General features: G+C 50.2%; 3 protein-coding genes across 4 annotated transcripts; all 3 read left to right on the top strand.

Annotated features, from left to right (window-relative positions):
* Positions 1-810: 810 nt before the first annotated feature.
* On the top strand, positions 811-19,898 carry RBM7 (RNA binding motif protein 7). Of its 2 annotated transcripts, none has more exons than XM_088138895.1 (5): positions 811-915; positions 14,705-14,867; positions 15,768-15,873; positions 17,030-17,120; positions 17,840-19,898. In XM_088138895.1, exons 1-5 carry the CDS (start codon positions 811-813, stop codon positions 18,197-18,199), a joined length of 825 nt encoding a protein of 274 aa, XP_087995021.1. In that variant the 3' UTR covers positions 18,200-19,898. The 2 variants fall into 2 exon arrangements, with proteins under 2 accessions (XP_087995021.1, XP_087995022.1); XM_088138896.1 differs by lacking the exon at positions 811-915 and adding an exon at positions 13,228-13,386.
* On the top strand, positions 1,037-7,154 carry LOC148216180 (nicotinamide N-methyltransferase-like). Its single transcript, XM_088138903.1, has 4 exons — positions 1,037-1,061; positions 2,405-4,689; positions 5,502-5,709; positions 6,522-7,154. Exons 2-4 carry the CDS (start codon positions 4,545-4,547, stop codon positions 6,955-6,957), a joined length of 789 nt encoding a protein of 262 aa, XP_087995029.1. The 5' UTR covers positions 1,037-1,061; positions 2,405-4,544; the 3' UTR covers positions 6,958-7,154.
* Positions 7,733-9,857, top strand: LOC103049922 (nicotinamide N-methyltransferase). Its single transcript, XM_088139149.1, is given in 6 exon segments — positions 7,733-8,189; positions 8,869-9,021; positions 9,024-9,075; positions 9,473-9,576; positions 9,579-9,777; positions 9,779-9,857. Coding segments are annotated over 6 exon segments (741 nt in total). The 5' UTR covers positions 7,733-8,035.
* Positions 19,899-20,616: the final 718 nt, after the last annotated feature.

Here is a 20,616-nt window from a genome sequence, read left to right as displayed (position 1 = left end):
CGATAATGAAGCTCAAGCTCAGATACTTTGGCCACCTAATGCGAAGAGAGATCTCTTTGGAAAAGACCCTGATGCTGGGAAAGATTGAAGGCAAAAGGAGAAGAGGACGGCAGAGGATGAGATGGTTAGATAGCATCACTGAAGCCATGAGCATGAAACTGAGCAAACTCAGGGAGGCAGTGAAGGACAGGAAGGCCTGGCGCAATATGGTTCATGGGGTCACGAAGAGTCGGACACGACTTAACGACTAAACAACAACAACAACAAATACCCTGCAATGATTTGGATCAGGAAGAATTGATGGACCACGTGCCAATGATTAAATGACTGTTTAGTGAAATATTTAACAAGTAGACCATTAAGTGATTAATTAATGGATTTTTTTTAAAGAAGAAAAAATCAGATTGGGCTGTGTTTAGTGCAAAGTCCTCCCTTTTTACTGAATTTGGCTGCCTTTACAGTCAGAGCCGGGACTCCCGCAGGGACACCACAGGGCACTCTTCTCTAGGAGGGAGGAGAGGCGCATTTAACGCAGATGATATTCATTGAACTAGGCCCCCTTTGGGCGGGGCTTCCGCCGCGCGCGGCTCCCGCGTTTTGGCCGCCTTCGCTCGCCGTTCCGCTCCCGCGGTCCGGAAGACCAAGTGGCTCCGCGCATGCGCCGTTGAGCGGTCTAGTGGGGCCGAGAGCCCGGGAGGAGGCCGCGCGGGTCGGTAAGGCGCCTGCGCAGGCCGAGGGAGCCGCGCGCGACTTGAAGGCCCTGCCCCTACTCGCGCGCATGCGCTGCCGGGCCGCCGGCGTGCTGAGGCGATGGGAGCGGCGGCGGCGGCGGCGGCGGAGGCGGACCGGACGCTCTTCGTGGGCAACCTCGACCCCCGCGTCACCGAGGAGCTGGTCTTCGAGCTCTTCCACCAGGTACCGGGACGGGGCGCCGCGGGGGTCGCTGGGGGTGTCTTCTGCCCCTTCGCCCGGCCCGCGGCGGAGTTGGGCCGCGCTCGGGCGGGGCGTCGAGGGTGCGCCTCATCGGAGGCCTTCTCCGCGCCCACCAGCACCCCTGCGAGGTAGGCCGGCTCGGGAAGCGGGACCGTGCCGGCAAGCACAGCCAGACCTGCGAGCTGTTCAGCCTGAGCTGTTTCACCCCCCCCCCCAGGTGCAGCTGGGGGCCTTCTCCTGGTCAGGCCCTCCCTGGGAGTAGCTGACTGTACCGCGCGGGCGGCTGAGGCGATGGGAGCGCTCCTGGCCGCCCAGGGAGCCCTCAGCCACTCCCTGCCCGGGCACCCCCGGGCTGCCGCCGCCAGGGGATCGGCTGCCGGGGGGCGTCCTTCGCAGGCCCGCTTCCCCTCCCTGCGCCGGCCACACTCGCCCGCGTCCCTGGCTGCTGCTGCGGGGCTCTGCTCTCCGCTGGCACGGCCTCCTGCTCAGCCCTCCCCCGCCATCTAGCGAGCGGCGCCCGCAGCTGCGAGGTCGCCTCCTTCGCTCCTGGGAGAGTCGCTCCTTCGACGGGAGGGCCACGCGTCGTGCTCCTCTCGCAAAGGCCAGAAACCCGGGGCCGAGGACGTGGAGCTTCGTGGCCAGCAGCAGCGGCGGCGGCGGCGGCTCACCGCGGCGGTTGAGAGCCTCTGGGCTTGCTGGTGTGGGCTGCGCTCTTTGGGGCGAAGTGGCTGAACTGACCTGCCGAGGCGGAATGGTTGCCTGCTGTGCAGGAGAGGTGATACGATCAGCCAGGATTGTTAGAGGATCCTCTCTGCTTGCTGATGGCGTTCCAGGGTCGTCCTCCTGAAGTAAATCCAGCCAGAAACATTCAGGCTGCTAGATGCAGATGTGCTTCCCAGCATGGATTGGGTACAGTGTGCTAAAGTGCATCCGGGGCGTGTGGATGGCCCGGGTCAGTTTGTATTTCGAGCAGCAGAAGCCAGCCCCATTGCCCACCAGAAAGCAGGTCCTTCGGGTCCCCTGCAGCTGGACCCTCCTCATGACATAAGTTGCGGTAAGCCAAACGGTGGCTTAGCGCTGGCATTGCCAACATAATGCTTATGGCTATTGATGTACACTCCCCCCCACACACACGCATCAGGTTCATCTCCCACCTAACTTTTCAGTGTTGTGTCCTATTCTACATGGAGAACTGCCTGTATCCCTGGCAGTCGCAGCCTTGGCAATGGGCCCTCCGCCTTTCAAATGTGACCGTTGCCTCCAAAAGTTGAGGAGCAATTTATACGGGTGCCCATCTAGCTTCTGTTCTGGAAACTTAGCTGCTGTGGTTTGTAAACCATGGCTGAGGCATTCCTTTGACAGTTAAACCTAGCCAACTGTGGTCTGTTCAACAACAAAGATTATGCAACGTATGGGTTGTGTACTATGTAAACCAGATATTTTTCTCCAACTTCATGCTTTACCTCAGCAGGCCTGAAGCACGGAAACCCAGTGAAATCGCAGCAAAACATCAGAAGAAATTGCAAGCAGGATCCAAGATCGTCCCTAATATAAAGTGTGATCCAATAAGACTGAGACTTGTGGTTTTGTAAGTGGCTGTGTAATTGATGTCACTCCCTGTTACGCACATTGCTTCACCTCATATCTCCCAACACTTTCTTAAAGAATGTGACAACGAACAACCAGCATGCAGCGACTTAGTGAAAGAGCGGATTGTACAAAGATTGTTTCTTGCGAAGTAATTGCGTACTGTGTCAGTATACAACTGCAAAAGAGAATCACAGCTTTGTTAAGCTCTGGGTCTTCCTCAGATGCTTGGATGTTGGGCAGGAGCGCAAATGCTCTGAAGAATGAATGAGAGCTGCCATGTGCTGGGCTGTTGGAAGATCATGACATCTTCTTCCCAATTGCTTTATCGTAGCGCTTCGTTGCCATGACAAGAAGTGGGCCATTCAGCCATCAAAGAAAGTCCCCTATTTCTTCTCCAAAGTTCAGGTCTTCCTTTCCGGATTAGCACTGGAATTCTTTCATCCCAACGATGCCCTGGTGTGAGACACAGGTGGCCCTTGGCCTGGAGAGGAAGCCTTTCATCCAGTGGAAGGAACGCGGTCACCCCATTGAGACGCTGAAATCCTTTTCTGCCAAAGACTCGGACTAGGTTCTCTGTCACATCGCCCACGTGGCAGGGGAGGGCCATTCTCATACCTCTGGGCCAGCATAGATCTGGAGCAATTTGGGGACTTCCGTGGTTGCATCCACAAGGGACATTGTTCAGGGTCTCGAGGCAGCATCAGCGATGCCTGGGTCACGATTACGGCCTTTTATGCCAACAACACGCACACCACACCACAACACCATATTGTTTGGAACACGATTGGCATATCTAAGAGGCAGCAGAGCCTTGACCCTGAGGTCAGCCAAGGAATCGTTCTTTCTTCCGCTGGCATGCCAGCCACGTCTTCATCAGCTTCGTCACTGTATGGATACCACATGGATTAGGCAGAGCAACACCAGCAGAGGGAGCCAACGACTGAATAAAGTGAGACATCCCCCAGCTGTAAGCCCAGCGCAACATCTGGAAACAAACCAATGAATAGCATTTCTTATTGAAATAAAAATAAGCTTTTCATAGCCTAGGTTGGTTTTTCTTTTCAGGCAAAATAGCCAGATTTAAATCTTGTTGAATTCAGTAGGTAAGGAAAGCTTATGGAAGCTTTGTACCTTAAAATGTGGCCTGATTATGCTTCTGGGTGTAAATAAACATGAGATCGAGAAAGTGGAAGTCAATGACTGTAACAGCTAGAAATGATAGGCTTACGATAGGATAGCAGAGGTCAGTCTAAGGTGTGGGAAGAATTCCAGTGGGACAAATATGCGCCCTTCATCCAACTGTTGCAAACATTTTTGGTTGGTTTGCTCCTAAACTTCTGAATGGGGTCTTGGAAAGGACACACTTAGTTCATGTCCTCCCTCCCTATTTGTAGCATCTTATCACATTGCCCCACCACTGCTGGGGTGAGAAATGACCCATGCGTGGAGGCCTTTGTAGGAGCTACTGAAAGATGCTGTAAATCCTACGCTCAAACGTAAGGGTTGCAAAGAAAATTTCTTCTTTTCTCCTTCTTCTTACACGCAGTTCTAGAAACACTGGGTCATTATTCCGGGTTTGCTTGAAGCATTTTTGACCCATGTCTCAGCTGACAATGTTCCTGGAGCAGTTTCTGTGAGGTTTGCACAATTTGGAAAACTTCATGTGTTGGTTCTCAGGATCTGTCTGTGATGTGCAAATGGTGGCGTGTACTTCTTCTCAGCATGTCCAGCCAGTTCTTATAAATCATACTTAGTCATTATTAATGGTGCTTTTTTAGTGACATATTTTTAGTGACATTATTTTAAAGGTCACCCAAATACTCTGCAAATGTTTCTGTTCATTGGGGCCTGTGTCAAAGGATTTTAAGTTTTCAGTCCCAACGTCCAGCTGCATCTGCTGCTGATAGGCTGAGGAGAACAGCTGGTAAAGCCGTTTGGCACAGAATCGCCTCATCTGGGTTAAAAGAGGATTCTGGCAGGAAGAGCGTGCATTTGGTATCTGCACGCACAGAGATCACACCATGACGGAATTCACTGCGGGAGATATTTACCAGAATGAATTTGATCCCAAAGCTTATATGGAATATCTACATTTTGGGGAAGGGTCTGTAAAAGATGAAATCCTTGAGTTTTTTTTGAAATGCTTCTGCAAAATCTTTTCTTCAGGTAGGTGATCAGTTCACTGCTGTAACTCTGAAGGGCGAGGAGGCTCGTGAAAAGAGGCAGACTGTAGCTCCAGGGAACAGGTCTTTGAACGTCTCCAGCATCTCTAGGGAGGACCTCCACCAGAAACTCTGGGCCAAGGACCTGACTTGGTGTTCAGCAGCTTTTTACGCCCCTGAAAGCTGATCTTCAAGCTGTGTTAAGCTCATGGTCTTGCTGTTTTGAAGGTCCTATCAGATTTGTATGCCATATTTATTTAATGTATGTATTTGCTGCATTCCTGCATTCAGACATCTGAAAGTGGTGAACATGAAACCTAATAAAATGCAAAGGGGGGGAAATAAGATTCCAGCAACTAAAACTACAATGAATTGAAAGCATTCCACGTAAGTGTTCAGTAGTTAAAAAGAAATCAGAGGGAGAAAGAAAAGGGGGAAAGCACAGGGTTCACTGAAGACTTCCGTGTAGAGTAGAACTTTAAGAGGGGCTTAAGACACAGACGTCTTCTGGTATCTTCCAAATATGGTCAGGTATTCTCTGTGCTTTTAACATTTGGGCTGTAAAGATGGTTTCAGTGTTCCCAAGAATGATTTTTTTTTTAATGCTATAGTTGATCTCCAGTCTTTGGCTGAGGGAAGCTAAATGTTTTCTTTCTCCCATATCTGGTCTTGGAAAGGCATCACATCCAGTTGAACATCATCAGGGAACTCACATAATGACTCCCCTTGGAAAAGGTGCTCTGAGATGGGAGGAGATAAACCTGAATCTTTTCCCTCTCTCCTCCCCCTTCCAAACCCTCCCCTTGTTTCTGCCAGGGGTCCTGAAGGGTGGCACCCTGATCGACATTGGTAGCGGCCCCACCATCTATCAGCTCCTCCCAGCCTGTGGGTCCTTCGAGAGCATCATTGCCACGGATTATCTGGAGCAGAACTGCCAGGAAATCAGAAAGTGGCTGAAGAATGAGCCCGGCGCTTTTGACTGGTCCCAGGTGGTGAAGTATATATGCAAGCTGGAGGGAAACAGGTAGGGGGGTGCAAAGAGCAGCACTTTGAAGGAAAAAGGGGGGATTCATCTTACTTACAGCTGATGAGGACAAAGTCCGCCAATGGCAGCAATGGAGAAACGTCAGCGAAGGAATGTTGACCCTTGAAACTCTCGGTGTGGGAAGTGAAAGGTCATCTTGATGAGAGAAAAAGGGACGGAGGGCCCTTTCTGGGGGGCAGGGGACCAAGGAGGTCAAGAAAAACAGAGCAAGGGAAATTGGGAGGGGAGGGAGGGAATATCCAGTCCGAGACGAGCGTAGAGCTGCTAAACCAGCTCTTTGGTGAAGCACGGAGGTTCGGTTCGGTCCGAGGGCCTCCCCTCCGATAGTGCATTCAAATGCCAACATTTCATTCCTGAACATTTTGGGTTGCTAAAGACTGATCCAGGGCACCACCAGTATGATGCAAATTTCGAGACTGCCAGGTAAGAGAAGCAACGCAGGCAACCGAGGCCCCTTCAGATGGCTGGTCTGCGCCTCACATCAGCCCTCACTATGTGGGATACTGGGTGGCACTGTCTGAAAGTGATGTCCAAACATCCGGAGAACACCAAGTTGCTTATCCTGGCCATAGAGCTTGGCGTCTACTAGTGCTGTTAGAAGGAGTGTTGTGCACAGGAGGCTGGGGAAACATCTCAGAGCCAGGCGGTAAAATCGATCACTCTCCTTCCCGACATACTTCAGCTGTACTGGAGAGCGACTTCAAGCCACCACTTCTAAGCTGCTTCAGCACATTCCAGATACGCCCCAATTCCAGAGTGAATAATCAGTTGGCTTTTCCATGTCCCCGTAGGGAGACGCGTGCAGAGAAGGAGGCAAAGCTGCGAAGAAGCATCAAGCAGGTTCTCAGATGTGATGTCCACCAAAGCAACCCAGTGGCTCCCGTCTCTTTGGCCCCAGCTGACTGCCTTCTTTCCACACTGTGCCTGGAGGCTGCGTGCAAAGACCAGGAGAGTTTCCAGGCTGCCTTGAAGAATATCAGCTCTCTGCTGAAACTCGGGGGATATTTGGTACTTGGTGGGGTTTTAGGATCCAATTACTACAAGGTGGGCCGTCGTAAGTTCTCCGCTTTCTCCTTCACTGAGGAGATCCTGAAAGATGGCCTTAGCGCAGCTGGGTTTGCCATCCTAGAGGTCAGTGTGGAGCCCAGAATTTTCAAAACCCATATGGATGACACTAATTTCACTGGAAAGTACGTCATTCTTGCCCGCAAGGAGAAAGAAGTGTAAACCCAGTAGCTGAATTGTGTCCTTAAAGCCACAGCATCACTTTGAATCTGGGAGGTCCTTGTTCCGAGCCCGTCTCTGCCATGGCCTCTTCTCAGCCTTGGTTTTCTAACTGTCAAATGAAGGCCATAATAACTCAGCCTACAGGCACATTGTGAGGTTAATTGAAGAAATTAAAATAAAGCAATCTTGTAAAATAAGCATGTTTTGTGTTGATCTATTTTTAGTGACTTAAGATGAACATTTAACGAAAAATAAAGAAAGCATCTGGAAAACAATGGAAATGTTAGCATTCACCCAGGTTTCCATTAATTTAATTAACGGGCCAATGTTGTTGTTTTTTGTTTTGGTCAATGGCGAATGTTCACTTTCCAGCGGGGTTAAAAAACTTTGGGCATCAAGATTAGTAAAAGTTTCTTAGGCTGAATTTACCCAATACAAGAGGTTAAAATGGGACTTCCATGTTTGGGTGAAGGAAGGAGTCACTCAATCCTTCTGGGTTTATTAAATCATGTTACCAAGTGCTCTGGATTTGAGAAACGCAAGCCACAACCTTCTCACTTAAAGGGGAGGCCCTGCAGGATCCCAAGTCCCTTGACCATATCTGTGAAGATTGGGAATGGGAAGGATTGGGAAGATCTGTCAAGACTGGGAATTGGGAAGGGGGGCAGAACCCAGGAAAGCTAATTTCTGCCTTTGCCGCCTCAGAGGCCCCATGGAGAAGGAGGGAGGGAGGGAGTGGGTGGGGGGACTTTTACATGGGAAAAGTCCTCCAGCCCTCCTCATAAAAGCGGCTATCCAAATATGTTCTCCTTGCAAACCGTCTGATCAAGTATTGTGCTTTAGATGGATCTTCTGCCTCTCCCCTTTGAAGAGGATCAGATAGGGAGATAGGAGCAAGAAGGCTTTGGCTGACAAGAATCAGGTGGAGGAGGAGGAAGAGGGTGTAGTGAACAGAAGAAAACTTTTGGTTGGGAAATTGTAGGCATAAAGAGGTGGAGGCATCGAGCAGACCCCTTAAAACCTCAAACCAAACCAACCAAAAAGTGGGTGATGAGCCTTTGGCAAGATTTCAGGGGAAATGGAGCCAACTTTCACAGAAAAAGAATTTTACGCTAAGGAGTTTGTTCCAAAAGATTTTATGGAATCCTATTACACCTTAAACCCTGGGAATGATGCAGAAAATGCCTTTGTAATGTTTTTCCTGAAAAATCTCCACAAGATATTCACTTCAGGTAAATGTTTATAACAGGTGGGAGTTGGTGGAGATAAATTGGCTCCAATTATAAGTGGAATGAACATAATTTGTGATCTCAGGTTAATGTGCAGATTAGAACACAAATGTAATGTGTTTTTTGCAATTGTGTGGATTATACAAATACTCGGCTCAAAAATAAACATTGAGGCCATACATTAGTAAATATTTTGTTCAGATTATCTTACCAGCATAAAAATATATGTGGTACGACACATGTACAAAAATTCTTTTATTGAGAAAAAGATGGAGACGAGGGGAATACAAATGGTTGTGTCCATGAAAATGCATAAAAGATATAGACTGAAAAAGGCACTTGGAAAGTGGAATGGAACACAACCTGCTGTTCAAGAATGCAAAAAGGAGGGTCGTATCTATTCGATGAAGTGGCAATTCTCATTCCAGAGGTGTTGTGGAATTTGTGTGCCTGACATGAGAGATCCCCAATGCAAATCGTGGTTCAGCTGATGAAGCACAGAGCTGCCAACATCTGGCTCCTGTGGTTGGGTTTTTAACTGCGCCTACACCTCCAGCAATTTAGCAAAACACAACCCTCCAAAACACATAAGTAGGTTAGCCACATCAAGGGCAAATAGTCAAAGGGGATGGTGCCTCTTGCCTGGAATTCGAAAAACTCTGTTTGGGTTGATGGGCTGCAGATGGCATCACGGGAGACACCCTGATTGACATCGGCAGTGGCCCGACCGTCCACCAGTTCCTCTCCGCCTGCGAGTCCTTCCGCGAGATCAGAGCCACCGACTACGCTGAGCAGAACCGGGAGGAGATGCGGCGATGGCTGAAGAAGGAACCGGGGGGTTTGGCTGGAGTCCAGTGGTGAAATATGTCTGTGGGCTGGAGGGAGAAAGGTATGGAGGGAGCAGCCCCACTGGCCAACTCCCTACCCTTCATTTAAAGTCTTCTCAGCTTCTTTCCTTCTGCCTTGCTTTCTGAGAGGCTCACCAAACATATAGGGTGGAGGAGAGAGAAGCCCTTATGTCTACTTTTACTGGCTGAATAAAACAGTACAGCTCACACATAAACCAGAGGAGCACAAGATAACAAATTGTAGCTCCTGTGGAAAGCACAGAAGGCTCCTAAAACAGCCAGCTGACTGGTGGTCTCATCCCAGCCCAACGATGATTAAACACCTCTTGAGCGCACCTCCTTAGGGAAGGTCACATTAACCTAATGTAATAACGGGTGTTTCTTCCAATGGAGGCTTGGGGAGAAGGGCTGTCAGCCTCACTTTGCCTCTTCCCACAGGGAAAAATGCCCAGAGAAGGAAGCAAACGTCCGAAGAGCATTCAAACAGGTCTTAAAGTGTGATGTGACCACACCGCAGCCTTTGGCTCCGATGGTTCTTCCCCCGCAGATTGCTTGATGTCTTCTTTGTGCTTGGAACCAGCTTGTAAAGACCTTCCCACCTACCAATCGGCTCTGAAGCAGATCAGTTCCCTTGTAAAACCGGGAGGGCCCGTCGTCTTACTCGCTGTCCTCCAGGAAAGCTTTTACATGGTTGGGCAGCAGGCATTCTCCAGCCTCTACTTGGAGAAGGAGGTGGTGGAAGGGGAAAGAAGCTGGCTTTCTTATTAAGTGGGTTGTCCTCACATACCTAAAGATAGTGGCCCAAGCCTTGCAATCGGATTGAAATTTGATCCGGTTAAATCCAAAAGATGATGATTGGCTTCTTTGCAAACAAACCAACTTTGTATTCCTTCCTTTTACTTTTAACAATCTTGATCTTTAGTCCCTTCAAATAATGTGCTAGAACTTGATTTTTTTCATTTGTTCCTTCGTCCCTTCTCACAAAATTCTTCATAGCTTTCACAAGTCTTTTTGTAAATCCAATATAGGAAAGTTATCCAGGTCACTCTTTTGCTTTGTTATTTGTACTGTATATCCTTTTTAATTATTAAGACATCAGCCGGTTCCCTTTTTTAGTATCCTTTTCCATGCCATTCTTGTAGCCTGTCATTTTTAAGTCTGCTTTCAGATCAGTCTCAGTCCTGTCCGGTAAAACTTGTTCTTCTTCCATAACTTCTTTTAAACACAGTCTATCTATTGAGGCAAGCACTCTTAAACTAATTTCTGGGTCCATTTTTCAAAAATATCCTTCGATACATGTGATGTTAAGGTAATTTGCTCCATTCTGTGTTAGCAATTCAAATTTAAATGTTCTTCTCCTTAAATTGTAGTCTTTAGTTCCTTCTGGTTCCCTCTAGTGTCCAACCTTTGAAGTCTCATCCTACCATTTTATTTTAGAGACTTCAGAACAAAAGCATTTTCCCATGGGATGGATTCTTATAATTAATTCTAAAATCTTATTCAAATCCATCAGGACCCGTAGTCCACTTGTAACTTTCCAAAATCAAAGTTCTAATCACCCTTTTGCTATTGACTCCAAAAGATTTCTTTTAAGTCCTTAAACTTGTATTTAAAATTTCTTTCACTAATGATTGAAGGAAACTCACCTGGTAAAACCTGTGGATCCAAAGGTTCCTAACAGATGAAAGGCAGTTAATAAGCAATTTCTGAAAGGGGTTAGAAAAAGAAATATGTGAAACCAGTGTCCTTTTGAAGGTATCAACCACGGTTTGAGCAAAAAGATGGCGATTCCCTCGTTTCCCAGAGCTCTAAGACCTCTGTCTTGTGGACTCCTCATGAGCAGCAACTGCCTGGAGCACTTGCTGGCGATCTCAAGCCCTCTCCTTGCCAAGAGGGAATTATGAACAGCTGCTCTACTCTCCGACTCTCCATTCCGCTGAGGTCATCGGCTCCTCAGTCCAGAGTTTTGGGGAGGAACTTATGCAATCGTGGTGCACCCAACTGAGAGCAGGACACGTTCTGTTCTCGAGCTAAGCAGCTGTTCCCGGCCTCCCCAGGCGGGTTGCACAACAGCTCCCACCAACCCTCTAACGCTGCCTGCCAGGGATTCTTGGCAAAACCTGGGGAACGTGGCATGTTCCAGCACCTCAGTCCTCCTGGGACGGCGCCCGGGAGCTGCCCCCTCGATCCCTCCTGAGAGCGGCGCTCCCTTCTCCTCTCCTTGGCTGCCCTGCCGCTGGCCGAGGGGGACCCGCTCTGTGCCTCCGGCCGCTGCTCTCCTGCGAGTGGGTGCGGCCCCTCCCCCCCTCCCCCCCCCGCTGCCCAAAGAGCCTGTCCAGACGCAGAGGAAGACCACCCACGGTGCCACGGCCAGCCACCCAGAGATGGGGGGCAGCCTCCTTCAGTCCTCTTGGTCTGACCCGCTTCACACCCGCGCACTTTGAATGCCCTGCCCTCCCGGTCTGGCTCTCGCAGGGCTGGGGAAAACTATAGCTCCCCAGTTCTCTGGCCAGGCAGGGGCAGCCCTGTTCCCAGCGGAGACGTTTCTGCCGCCAGAGTTTCCTCTGCCCAGGAAGCCGCACGTGGGGTCTTTTCAGGACAAGTGGGAGGCTGTGTGCCAACGCCCTTCTCCGAGGCCCCTGGCCCGTGGGCAGCCTTCCTTAGCAGGGCTGGACTGAAGCACATCAGACCCCAGGCCCTTCTCCAGAGCGGTCCACGGATGCCGCCCAGAGGCGGCACGCGGAGGGGCTCTCTGCCCCCAGCTCCCCTGGGAACAAGGAGGCCTCAAGGGCAGGTCTCCGCCCCGCCAGCAGCAGCTGTGGCGGGCAGACCATCTGCGGCTGCCCCCGGAGGTACGGCTGGGATAAACCGCGATGGCCTTCATGCACTGCGGTGAGTCAATGGACCGCTTAACAGCGATGCATTGCATAAACCGTCGTCGACTAGATGCACGTGGTGCTACAGTCTACCGGGCGCAATGGCTACGTTCATCCAACACGCTGAGCCACGGAAAGCAAAGTACATTTAGGCTTCGCCTGAGGTGCGAGTGCAGTTTGCCTGTCCTCGTGCCCCTTGTAAACGGGGCAGAAGCTATGATGCCCTGTTATCCTGGCTTGTGGGCACGCCTAAACGGGGCAGTGCCCTCTGATGGGCTGAAACGCAGGAGGGCCGGGCGAGTCGGTTTCCACCGTTCCTGACTCTGCCTTGCTCTCCTCCGCGTTCCGTTGACGGGAGGTGCCAACAGTTTCGCTGAACTGACGGTCAGTTTGAACTGGCGAGGGGGGCTGGCGGGGAGGGGAGGGCCGGCCTGCAGACCAGCCCTCGCAAAGTGAAGGACGGGGCACCTGCCTGCCGACGTGCCACCCGCCGGAAGGGATGCAGAAAGGGGGATTCACCGGAGAAGGCGCACCGGATGCAACGCGCGGCCTCTCACACGGGACCCGCTCCGTGTCCTGAAATCTCACGGCGGTTGCTTTCTCTGCTCCCCAACCCGATCCTAAGGGAGAGTTTAAAAATCGGGTCGGTTAAAGCAAGCAAGCAAGCCAGCAAGCCAGAAAGCAGGAAAGCCGCGCCATGGCTGGACGCAGGGTCTGAATTTTGCAAATTTCCTTTCTTTTGCTTTGCTGTACGGAGGAGGATGTTCCGTAGCAGAGTAACATTTCTTTATTGGGTAACCGAGGACAGCTTTGAAAACTGGGTTTAGGGATACTTAAATACCCTGCAATGATTTGGATCAGGAAGAATTGATGGACCACGTGCCAATGATTAAATGACTGTTTAGTGAAATATTTAACAAGTAGACCATTAAGTGATTAATTAATGGATTTTTTTTAAAGAAGAAAAAATCAGATTGGGCTGTGTTTAGTGCAAAGTCCTCCCTTTTTACTGAATTTGGCTGCCTTTACAGTCAGAGCCGGGACTCCCGCAGGGACACCACAGGGCACTCTTCTCTAGGAGGGAGGAGAGGCGCATTTAACGCAGATGATGGTCATTGAACTAGGCCCCCTTTGGGCGGGGCTTCCGCCGCGCGCGGCTCCCGCGTTTTGGCCGCCTTCGCTCGCCGTTCCGCTCCCGCGGTCCGGAAGACCAAGTGGCTCCGCGCATGCGCCGTTGAGCGGTCTAGTGGGGCCGAGAGCCCGGGAGGAGGCCGCGCGGGTCGGTAAGGCGCCTGCGCAGGCCGAGGGAGCCGCGCGCGACCTGAAGGCCCTGCCCCTCCTCGCGCGCATGCGCTGCCGGGCCGCCGGCGCGCTGAGGCGATGGGAGCGGCGGCGGCGGAGGCGGACCGGACTCTCTTCGTGGGCAACCTCGACCCCCGCGTCACCGAGGAGCTGGTCTTCGAGCTCTTCCACCAGGTACCGGGACGGGGCGCCGCGGGGGTCGCTGGGGGTGTCTTCTGCCCCTTCGCCCGGCCCGCGGCGGAGCTGGGCCGCGCTCGGGCGGGGCGTCGAGGGTGCGCCTCATCGGAGGCCTTCTCCGCGCCCACCAGCACCCCTGCGAGGTAGGCCGGCTGGAGAAGCGGGACCGGTCGGCCCGAAGCCCCCTGCGGGTTGCCGGGGCTCAGTGGGGGGCTTTCACCGAGGGCCCCCAGTCGGGACCGCCGACTGACGCGCCTCCTGGCCGTCTCGTCCGCAGAGGCCACCGGGCGGCGTCCCGGGCCTACCGCCAGGTGTCTCCAACCCGGTGGCGTGGCGTGGGAGACTTGTCCGGGGTGGCGGTTCTGCGCGGGGAGGGGAGGGGCAGCCGAGCCCGCGCGGGGAGCGAAGCGTTTCGTGGGGCCGTCGTGGAAAGGGGCCTCCCAGGTGGAGGTCGGGCGGAGCCCCTTTTCTTGGAAGGGCCTCCTGAGGTGCAGCACGGCGCTGCCCTCCCCCCCGCCCTCCTTGGGCCCCTGCCGGTCTGGGGACGGGCCGAGCGCTGCGGCGGCGGCCGGCAGACGCTCCGCAGCTCTTCCTCACTCGGGCCTGGCCGCCCGCTCTCCTGCCCTCTCGGCGCCGTCCCCGCCACTGCTCCGTGCCCATCCCGAAGGGGCGAGCGGCGCCGGAGCCTTCCTGCTGCGGGGTGCCTTGCCCTCCCCGGCCCCGCGGGCAGCCGCGAAAGGAGGTGCGAGGGAGTGGCGAGGCTGCCTGGATGGGCCGGTGTGCGGTGCTCTTTTTAAGCTCGGAATCGAGGTAGAAACTTGATTTCACTTGGAAGGCGGGGAAAGGGATTCCCCCTGCTCTTTTTGAGTGCGTGTTGTTACTCCTGTGTTTGTGTGTTCTTCAGTGCCCTGTTGCTGGAGAAACCTTGAGCCCTTTCTGTCCATAAGAATAGCTTTAGCATCACACTGATAGGACCTTTTAGGGGATGGCGTTTGGCTCCCTTCTCCCACTTGAGCGATCTGGCACTCCTTTTCATCCATTTGTGAGGGTATGAAAGACTTTGCCCTGCTCTTCAGTTTTCAGGGGAGAAAGCTTTTAAAGACTAAACATATGATCTTTTAGTGCTGAGGAAGCGATGACAAAACCACCATAACAATGCCCTCTGTTTGATTGGCAAATGCTGTGCTCAGATGCAAGCAGATGTTGCCCCTGTTCAAAGGTTTATTTGAAACATAGGTGTGTTTAACTACATACGTGTCAGGAAATAGATGGTGTATTTTTTATTTAACGTTTTGTTTTGTTTCTTGGTTTGCAGGCAGGCCCAGTCATTAAAGTAAAGATCCCGAAGGACAGGGATGGGAAACCAAAACAGTTTGCATTTGTGAATTTCAAACATGAAGAATCTGTCCCCTATGGCATGAATCTGCTTAATGGGATCAAACTTTTTGGGAGACCACTCAAAATTCAGTTCCGATCAGGTATCCATAAAATGTTTCAAGCAGCCTAGATGATCTTGGCAAAGTAGAAGGATTTTGTCACTTCCCTTAGATTTGTGGTGTGTAAACTATTAGAACAAACTGCTCCGTGTAACCGTGCTGGATTGAACAGTTGCCCAACCTTTAAGTAGATTACGTGATGATAGTGACACTGCACATCTGTGTATTAACGTGAACTATTTCTTTTAAGAAGAGCATAGTCTGTCAGCATTGGAGAACTATCTACTGGGATCTTTCAAAATATGGTTAATTTTATATTTAAGTACATGATGCATCTAAATATTGTCAATGAAAATCCTAAAGTGAACCTTAAAAAGCTTCAACTGATTGGCTTCAGTCATTGCTTTGGAAAGGTTCGTTCTCTTCTTTTTCATTGAACGCTGTATACATTCTGAGTTGTGCAGAGAGAAATACAACTGCTCATATCACAAAACATTCTGCTTCGAACAACCGTATTCCTAATTCAACCCCAGCACTGAAGCGAGTTCCTGGAGTTTAGTCTCGGCTTGGTTTCAGTCTGTCAATACATTTTAAATCTCTCAATTTTGCTTTAAACAAAGCATATGAAATCACTCTTACTTTTGCTGAACTGGGCTGATGTATTTGTTTGAAAGAATGTTCTTAGTTTCTCAGCTCAGGACGGTTGACTTTCATCTGACATGCGATTGCAATTAACTTGGGCTTTAGTGTCTTTAGTGTTGCATTGCGATTGCATTGTCACCCGCTGGGTATTTGTTTTGGAAATCTGTTTGTGTGCCGTAGTTCTCTGGTGTGACACTTCAGAGCTTATTAATTGCTCTGCCTTGGTTTCTGGCTGCTAGCACCTCGCAGTTTGTCTCTCTCGAGATCTGGCTTTAGTCTGTCTTCCAAAATGTCTTTCAGGGAGCAGTCATGCATCTCAAGAGGTCACTTCACCCTGTGCCCAACATGGATTTGCAAATGGAAGCCCCTCCAATCCACAGCTGCTGGCAGCAGCATCCAGCAACAGGTAGGCTCGCAAGGGCTTCTCTGCTGGTTCTTAAATTGGCATAATCTGCATAGTCTCGTCAGGGTGGAAAATGAAATTTGTGAAATGATAGCACTAAACAGGAGGAGGAATAACAGCTGTGTTTTATTTACTTAAACATATTTCAAAACCACTTATTAAAATGATGATGTCTAAATGTTCTGAATACTTTTCAGAATACTGAATTATGATCCAGGATTTGAAACAATTACTAGGTTTTCTTCTGAGGAATCTGACAAATGTGTCAGTTACAAACTTAAAGCTGGTTAATTATCATTTTCTTTAAAATATTGGTTTATATATGTTTATTTTACAAATTAGTTAATAACAAGTTTGTTCTGTGAACAAACAAGCAGGCTGATGAACATTGTTCGTTCGCTCCTGTTTGTTGCTGTTCAGTGACGAAGCCAGAAGTCTCACTTAATAGTTTGCTTATATTTTGTGTGACTTGGGATTCCTGTGATTCACTCCATAAACAAAGCTGGAAATCAGAAATTAAAAACAAATTTGTAAGTAGAAGAACAAAGTAGAGATTCAGTTCCCATGTGGTTCCAGGAGGAGCTAATCCGCAGAGGCAACATGCGGTAGCCCCTGCTCTTTGGAACATTCTGCCCCCGGAGGTGCGATTGGCCCCCTCACTCCTGGCCTTCCTAAGGGCCTTGAAGACCTGGTTCTGCCACTTGGCCTGGGGCAGGGAGGGAATACTTCAAGCAGGAGGATGGCTAGCCCCATAGTGGCCAGCTCTCCGCAGCCTGATTTTCCATCTCCTTGGATCTTCCCTTTTTTTTAGTATTGTTTTAAATTTTGGATGTTTTATGTGTTTTAGATATATTTATAGTTTTAATGTTTTCTGTAAGTCGCCCAGAGTCCCCTGTTGTGGGGAAGATGGGCGGGGGAGAAATCCAATAAATAATAATAATAAAAATAATAACATGCATCAACACATTTGCTCAGTTTTGATAAATGGAGATTGCTGTAAAAGCTTTAGAGACATGACATTAATAGGATTGAATTGTTAGAGGTCTCATGTATGAAAATTAGTGTAATAATGAATGTGGTTCCTTGCTTGGAAAAAGATAAGATTGAATGCCACATGCATTAAGATTAGTACAGCTAATTTCTGCCCTTGGCTTAACAGGTATGAGAGGAACACTGAGAATGTGTTGTCAGGGTTGTCAGCTGGTCAGAGATCCTTCTTATCTGTAGATAACCTTAAAAAAAAAGCTGTGGTGAGTATTCTCCCCTGTGTTGATTGGAAGAGAGCAGCACAGATCTCTTGGTGGGTTGCATATGGGGGGTAAGCCTGTACTTTCCACTGGGGGCAGCCTTCTTTTCTTATATGCAGAATTTCTGCAACATCAGTCATGTATTTTGTGCTGCAGTTGCATCAAATAACAGCACTAGTAGTGCTTGACAATTCAGCGGCCCACAAGCTTTCCTAAGCATTTGCCCTCTTTTCACGTGCTAAGCATTATTTTCTTCCTTCCCTGTTTGATCACTGCCCCCCAAAGATTTTATGAACGGCTCCAGTGGAATTCTTTGTACGCTTTATAGGTAGGCTAAGTAAAGAATGAAAAGTGCACTTTGGTGCCCCCCATTGTCCCTTCACAGCACTTCCTGCAACTTTGTCTCTCTCAGGCATCCGCCTTGTTGGTTCCCTCTAGAAGTCAAGATCTCTGGGAAGTTCCAAGGGGGAGCGCCATTTTCTCCAGCTGCCTTTTTGCTTAGGAGAGAATACTTCCCTCTCTGCACTTTCAGCAGGGTTGTAGTCCAGGGCTGAGAAACCTTCCTGCCACTCCCAGCTGGGGGGAGTGGGGTGGACCTGGGGGTTCAACAGAGCCGGCCCCTGCCCTGGGAACCCTTCTTGGCAGCAGAGCCCTCCGCTACGAGACCCCGTTGCGGAAGCCCATGGTTCCTTGTAACTGGAGCCTGTTCCCTCTCTGTCCAGATGACTTTCACCTGGCAGCAGCTCTCATCACACAGTGGAAGGCACAGCTCTTCACCTCCCGAGCCTTTGCCCGGGTCCCAGCGGAGTTACACCTTCCCCCAGTCCTCGGCCTCAACAGCGCAGTGGCGATCAGAGACAGGATCGGCTCTGCGCAAGGGCCGGGTGAGCTCCTACCCGTACCAGTCTGGCCACAGGCACCACAGCCAGGAGCAGAAGCGGCTTGCGGACTATGGCTCAGATTATCACTTCTGTGGGAACCGGGAGGATTATGGCCCCGAGGACAGAAACTACGGAGGCTGGAGTCAGAATTATGACAGCCGGAGCTACCGCGATGGCAAATGGCGTCCCACCCGTCACTAGCAAGTATTCAGAGTGGATTTTATGAACCTTTGTTCTTGGAAAATTAGGTGGTTCTTTCCCTTTTTAAGGTTTCTTTTCTTCCTTTACAGAGAGCTTGTAGACAGTAACTTCACAAGTTACCTTTTTAAAAAGAAAAAATATTTTATAAAAATCACCTGCAGTATGTATTTTGAGAGAAAAGAATTTTTGAATTGTATTAACTTTTCCCCTCAGGGTTTAGACAAAAAAAAAGTGCCACACTTTTAAACAGGTAAACAAAAGAAGACATTGTGTTTATTTTCTAAGGAAAGTTCTGCTGCTTTGGTTGTATTTTAAAATGAACATTGGTATTTTTATAGCGAGAGCCCCTGAGGTGGTTCTGCTGTTGCTCGGAAAAGGGCCAGGGAGTAGAAAATTTGGTGGCTGTTGATAATTTGGGTAACAGTGTTTTGCTACTGGAATGAAGTTATTGAATATTTGTTGTATTAACTGTTTTGCCTTGTTAGATCTAAGAATAGAGCAAATTTGCTAGAGAATTTGATAATCAGTAATGAAGGATGTGTTATTTATACTGACAGGAGCATTAATTTTTCAGCTGATCTCATGATTTTTATATTAAGAAGGAGAGCCTGCAGTATCATAAAGACTTTTTCAACCAGTAAGTGATTACAGCTTCTCAGGAAATCATTGCATGGCTCTGCCCATGCTACATATTTAGAAAAATTTAAACTGCTTAGATGGTAAAGTTATAAAACCCATATTTAATTTAAGGCAGAAAGAGAGGTAAGTATTGATGAGAATATGCACCCGTACAGGTTTGTAATGAAAACATTTCCTTATAAAATGGCTGTTTGGTTCCAGACTAGATCTCAAAATGCTCAATAACTGGAGAGGGAAATCTCGGGTGGGGCATGATGTTCATGCTTTCCACCCTCTCCCTGGCTCTTGCGTTTGAAACACCATCACTGCATATGACTGTAATTCTTTGTATTCTGAAACATCTTGGCGTGGCACTGAGGGGAAAGTGTCTTTCGGCTGGGAGCCCGTCCAGAAGCGTCTGTAAGAAACTAGCAGGCCTAGCTTTCGCTTGGCTTCAGTGTACATCTCCAGTGCTTCCTTTAACATTGGCAATTTGACTGAAAACAATTTGTGTTTTCTGGGCACGTGCAAAACACAGATTGTGTCTCAAACTGCTGCTTTCTGCGGAATTGGTACCGAGCCTGCGTTTGCAATAGACAAGAGTATTTTCTTCACTCCATGTGCATTTCACTTGGAGCCAAAACAGTTTTAGGGCAGTAGCAGCAGCTGTAAAATGTAATTCATCCTAATCTTTCCCACTGAGGCTACAATACTGAGCTGACTATTATTTCTCTACCAAATACGCCAGAATTCCTGAAGACCCCAGCGAGTGTTTTTGCTGCTGCTGCTGCTGCTTTTTTTTTTTGAGAAGAGAAAGTTTTTGAACCTTGGTTAAACTGCATGGGTAAAGGGGTTGTTTTTTGTTACATTAATTTTGACAACATTGCCCATATATGAAACCCATTTTCTATTCGTATTTCACTGACAATGTTTTTGATGATGCCATAAATTTAAAAAGCCCCTAAAATTCATTTCTAACGTTTTTCCAAGCAATATAGTTGAGAGTATTGAACATGCCCTTCCTTAGGCCTACGTGCTTGTGTATAATGGCAAAAAAATAAATTCTTTTCTTGTAAAACTCTTTCCTGTGTGCACAGAAAATTTCCTGGGCCCAGTTTCACAGCCGGTGGCTCTCCAAATGGCTTTCCAAATGCCTTGGTGCCACATTTCCTTGCGTGGGACCCCTCCCGGCTGAACGCCTTTGCTCCCCTCTTCCCCGCAGCGGACTTCCAGGAGGGGATCTGGCGGGGCGATCGCTGGCCTCGCCCGGTCCCCTTCTTCGGGGCGCGTCTCCGTCTCCTCTCGCTGCCGCTTTTCCCTCGCGGGGCAGTTTAATTCGGCCCATCCCTTCGGACCGCCGAGGAGGGCGGGCGCGCCCGCGGGTGGGCCGCTGCGAGGCCGGGGGCTGCCGGCAGCGCGCCCGCCGGGCCACGAGCGCGATGACGGTCGCGTCCGCCCGAGGCCCTCCGCACTGGAAAGGCGCCCGGCCACCGGGTGCGCGACTCCTCGGGGAGAGCGGCCGCAGGATTACGCGCCGCGCCCGGCGCCTGAGGCCGCTTCCCCGCGCGCGAGGCCGCCGCTTGGCGGGAAGCGGAGCGGCTGGCTGGGGCTGCCGGCCGGCGGGCCGCGTCCCCTTTCCCGGCAGCGTTGCGGCAGCAGTAGCAGCCCGGGGCGCGGCGCCGCGGCGTCTTTCGGGCGAGGACTACGGCTCCCGGCAGGCCAGCGCGGAGACGCCGCCCGGCGCCGGGGCTCGGCCAGGACTCCACCTCCCGGCAGCCCGTGCGGCGGGGCCGGCGGCG

The sequence above is a fragment of the Python bivittatus genome, unplaced genomic scaffold, assembly GCF_059951505.1.
Source record: "Python bivittatus isolate LINGU-HERP-01145 unplaced genomic scaffold, Pbiv_v1 ctg000320_np1212, whole genome shotgun sequence".
NCBI classification, from domain to species: Eukaryota; Metazoa; Chordata; class Lepidosauria; order Squamata; family Pythonidae; genus Python; species Python bivittatus.
Note: the sequence above shows the minus strand (reverse complement) of the source record. Positions and strands in the feature narration are given on the sequence as shown.

Excerpts from the sequence above, each read along its gene's own strand:
- RBM7 (XM_088138895.1), top strand. The coding sequence starts at position 811 with ATGGGAGCGGCGGCGGCGGCGGCGGCGGAGGCGGACCGGACGCTCTTC. Across the intron at positions 916-14,704 it reads TCTTCGAGCTCTTCCACCAG|GCAGGCCCAGTCATTAAAGT; the intron begins GTACCGGGACGG and ends CTTGGTTTGCAG. Across the intron at positions 14,868-15,767 it reads CAAAATTCAGTTCCGATCAG|GGAGCAGTCATGCATCTCAA; the intron begins GTATCCATAAAA and ends AATGTCTTTCAG.
- LOC148216180 (XM_088138903.1), top strand. The coding sequence starts at position 4,545 with ATGACGGAATTCACTGCGGGAGATATTTACCAGAATGAATTTGATCCC. Across the intron at positions 4,690-5,501 it reads CTGCAAAATCTTTTCTTCAG|GGGTCCTGAAGGGTGGCACC; the intron begins GTAGGTGATCAG and ends TGTTTCTGCCAG. Across the intron at positions 5,710-6,521 it reads TGCAAGCTGGAGGGAAACAG|GGAGACGCGTGCAGAGAAGG; the intron begins GTAGGGGGGTGC and ends ATGTCCCCGTAG.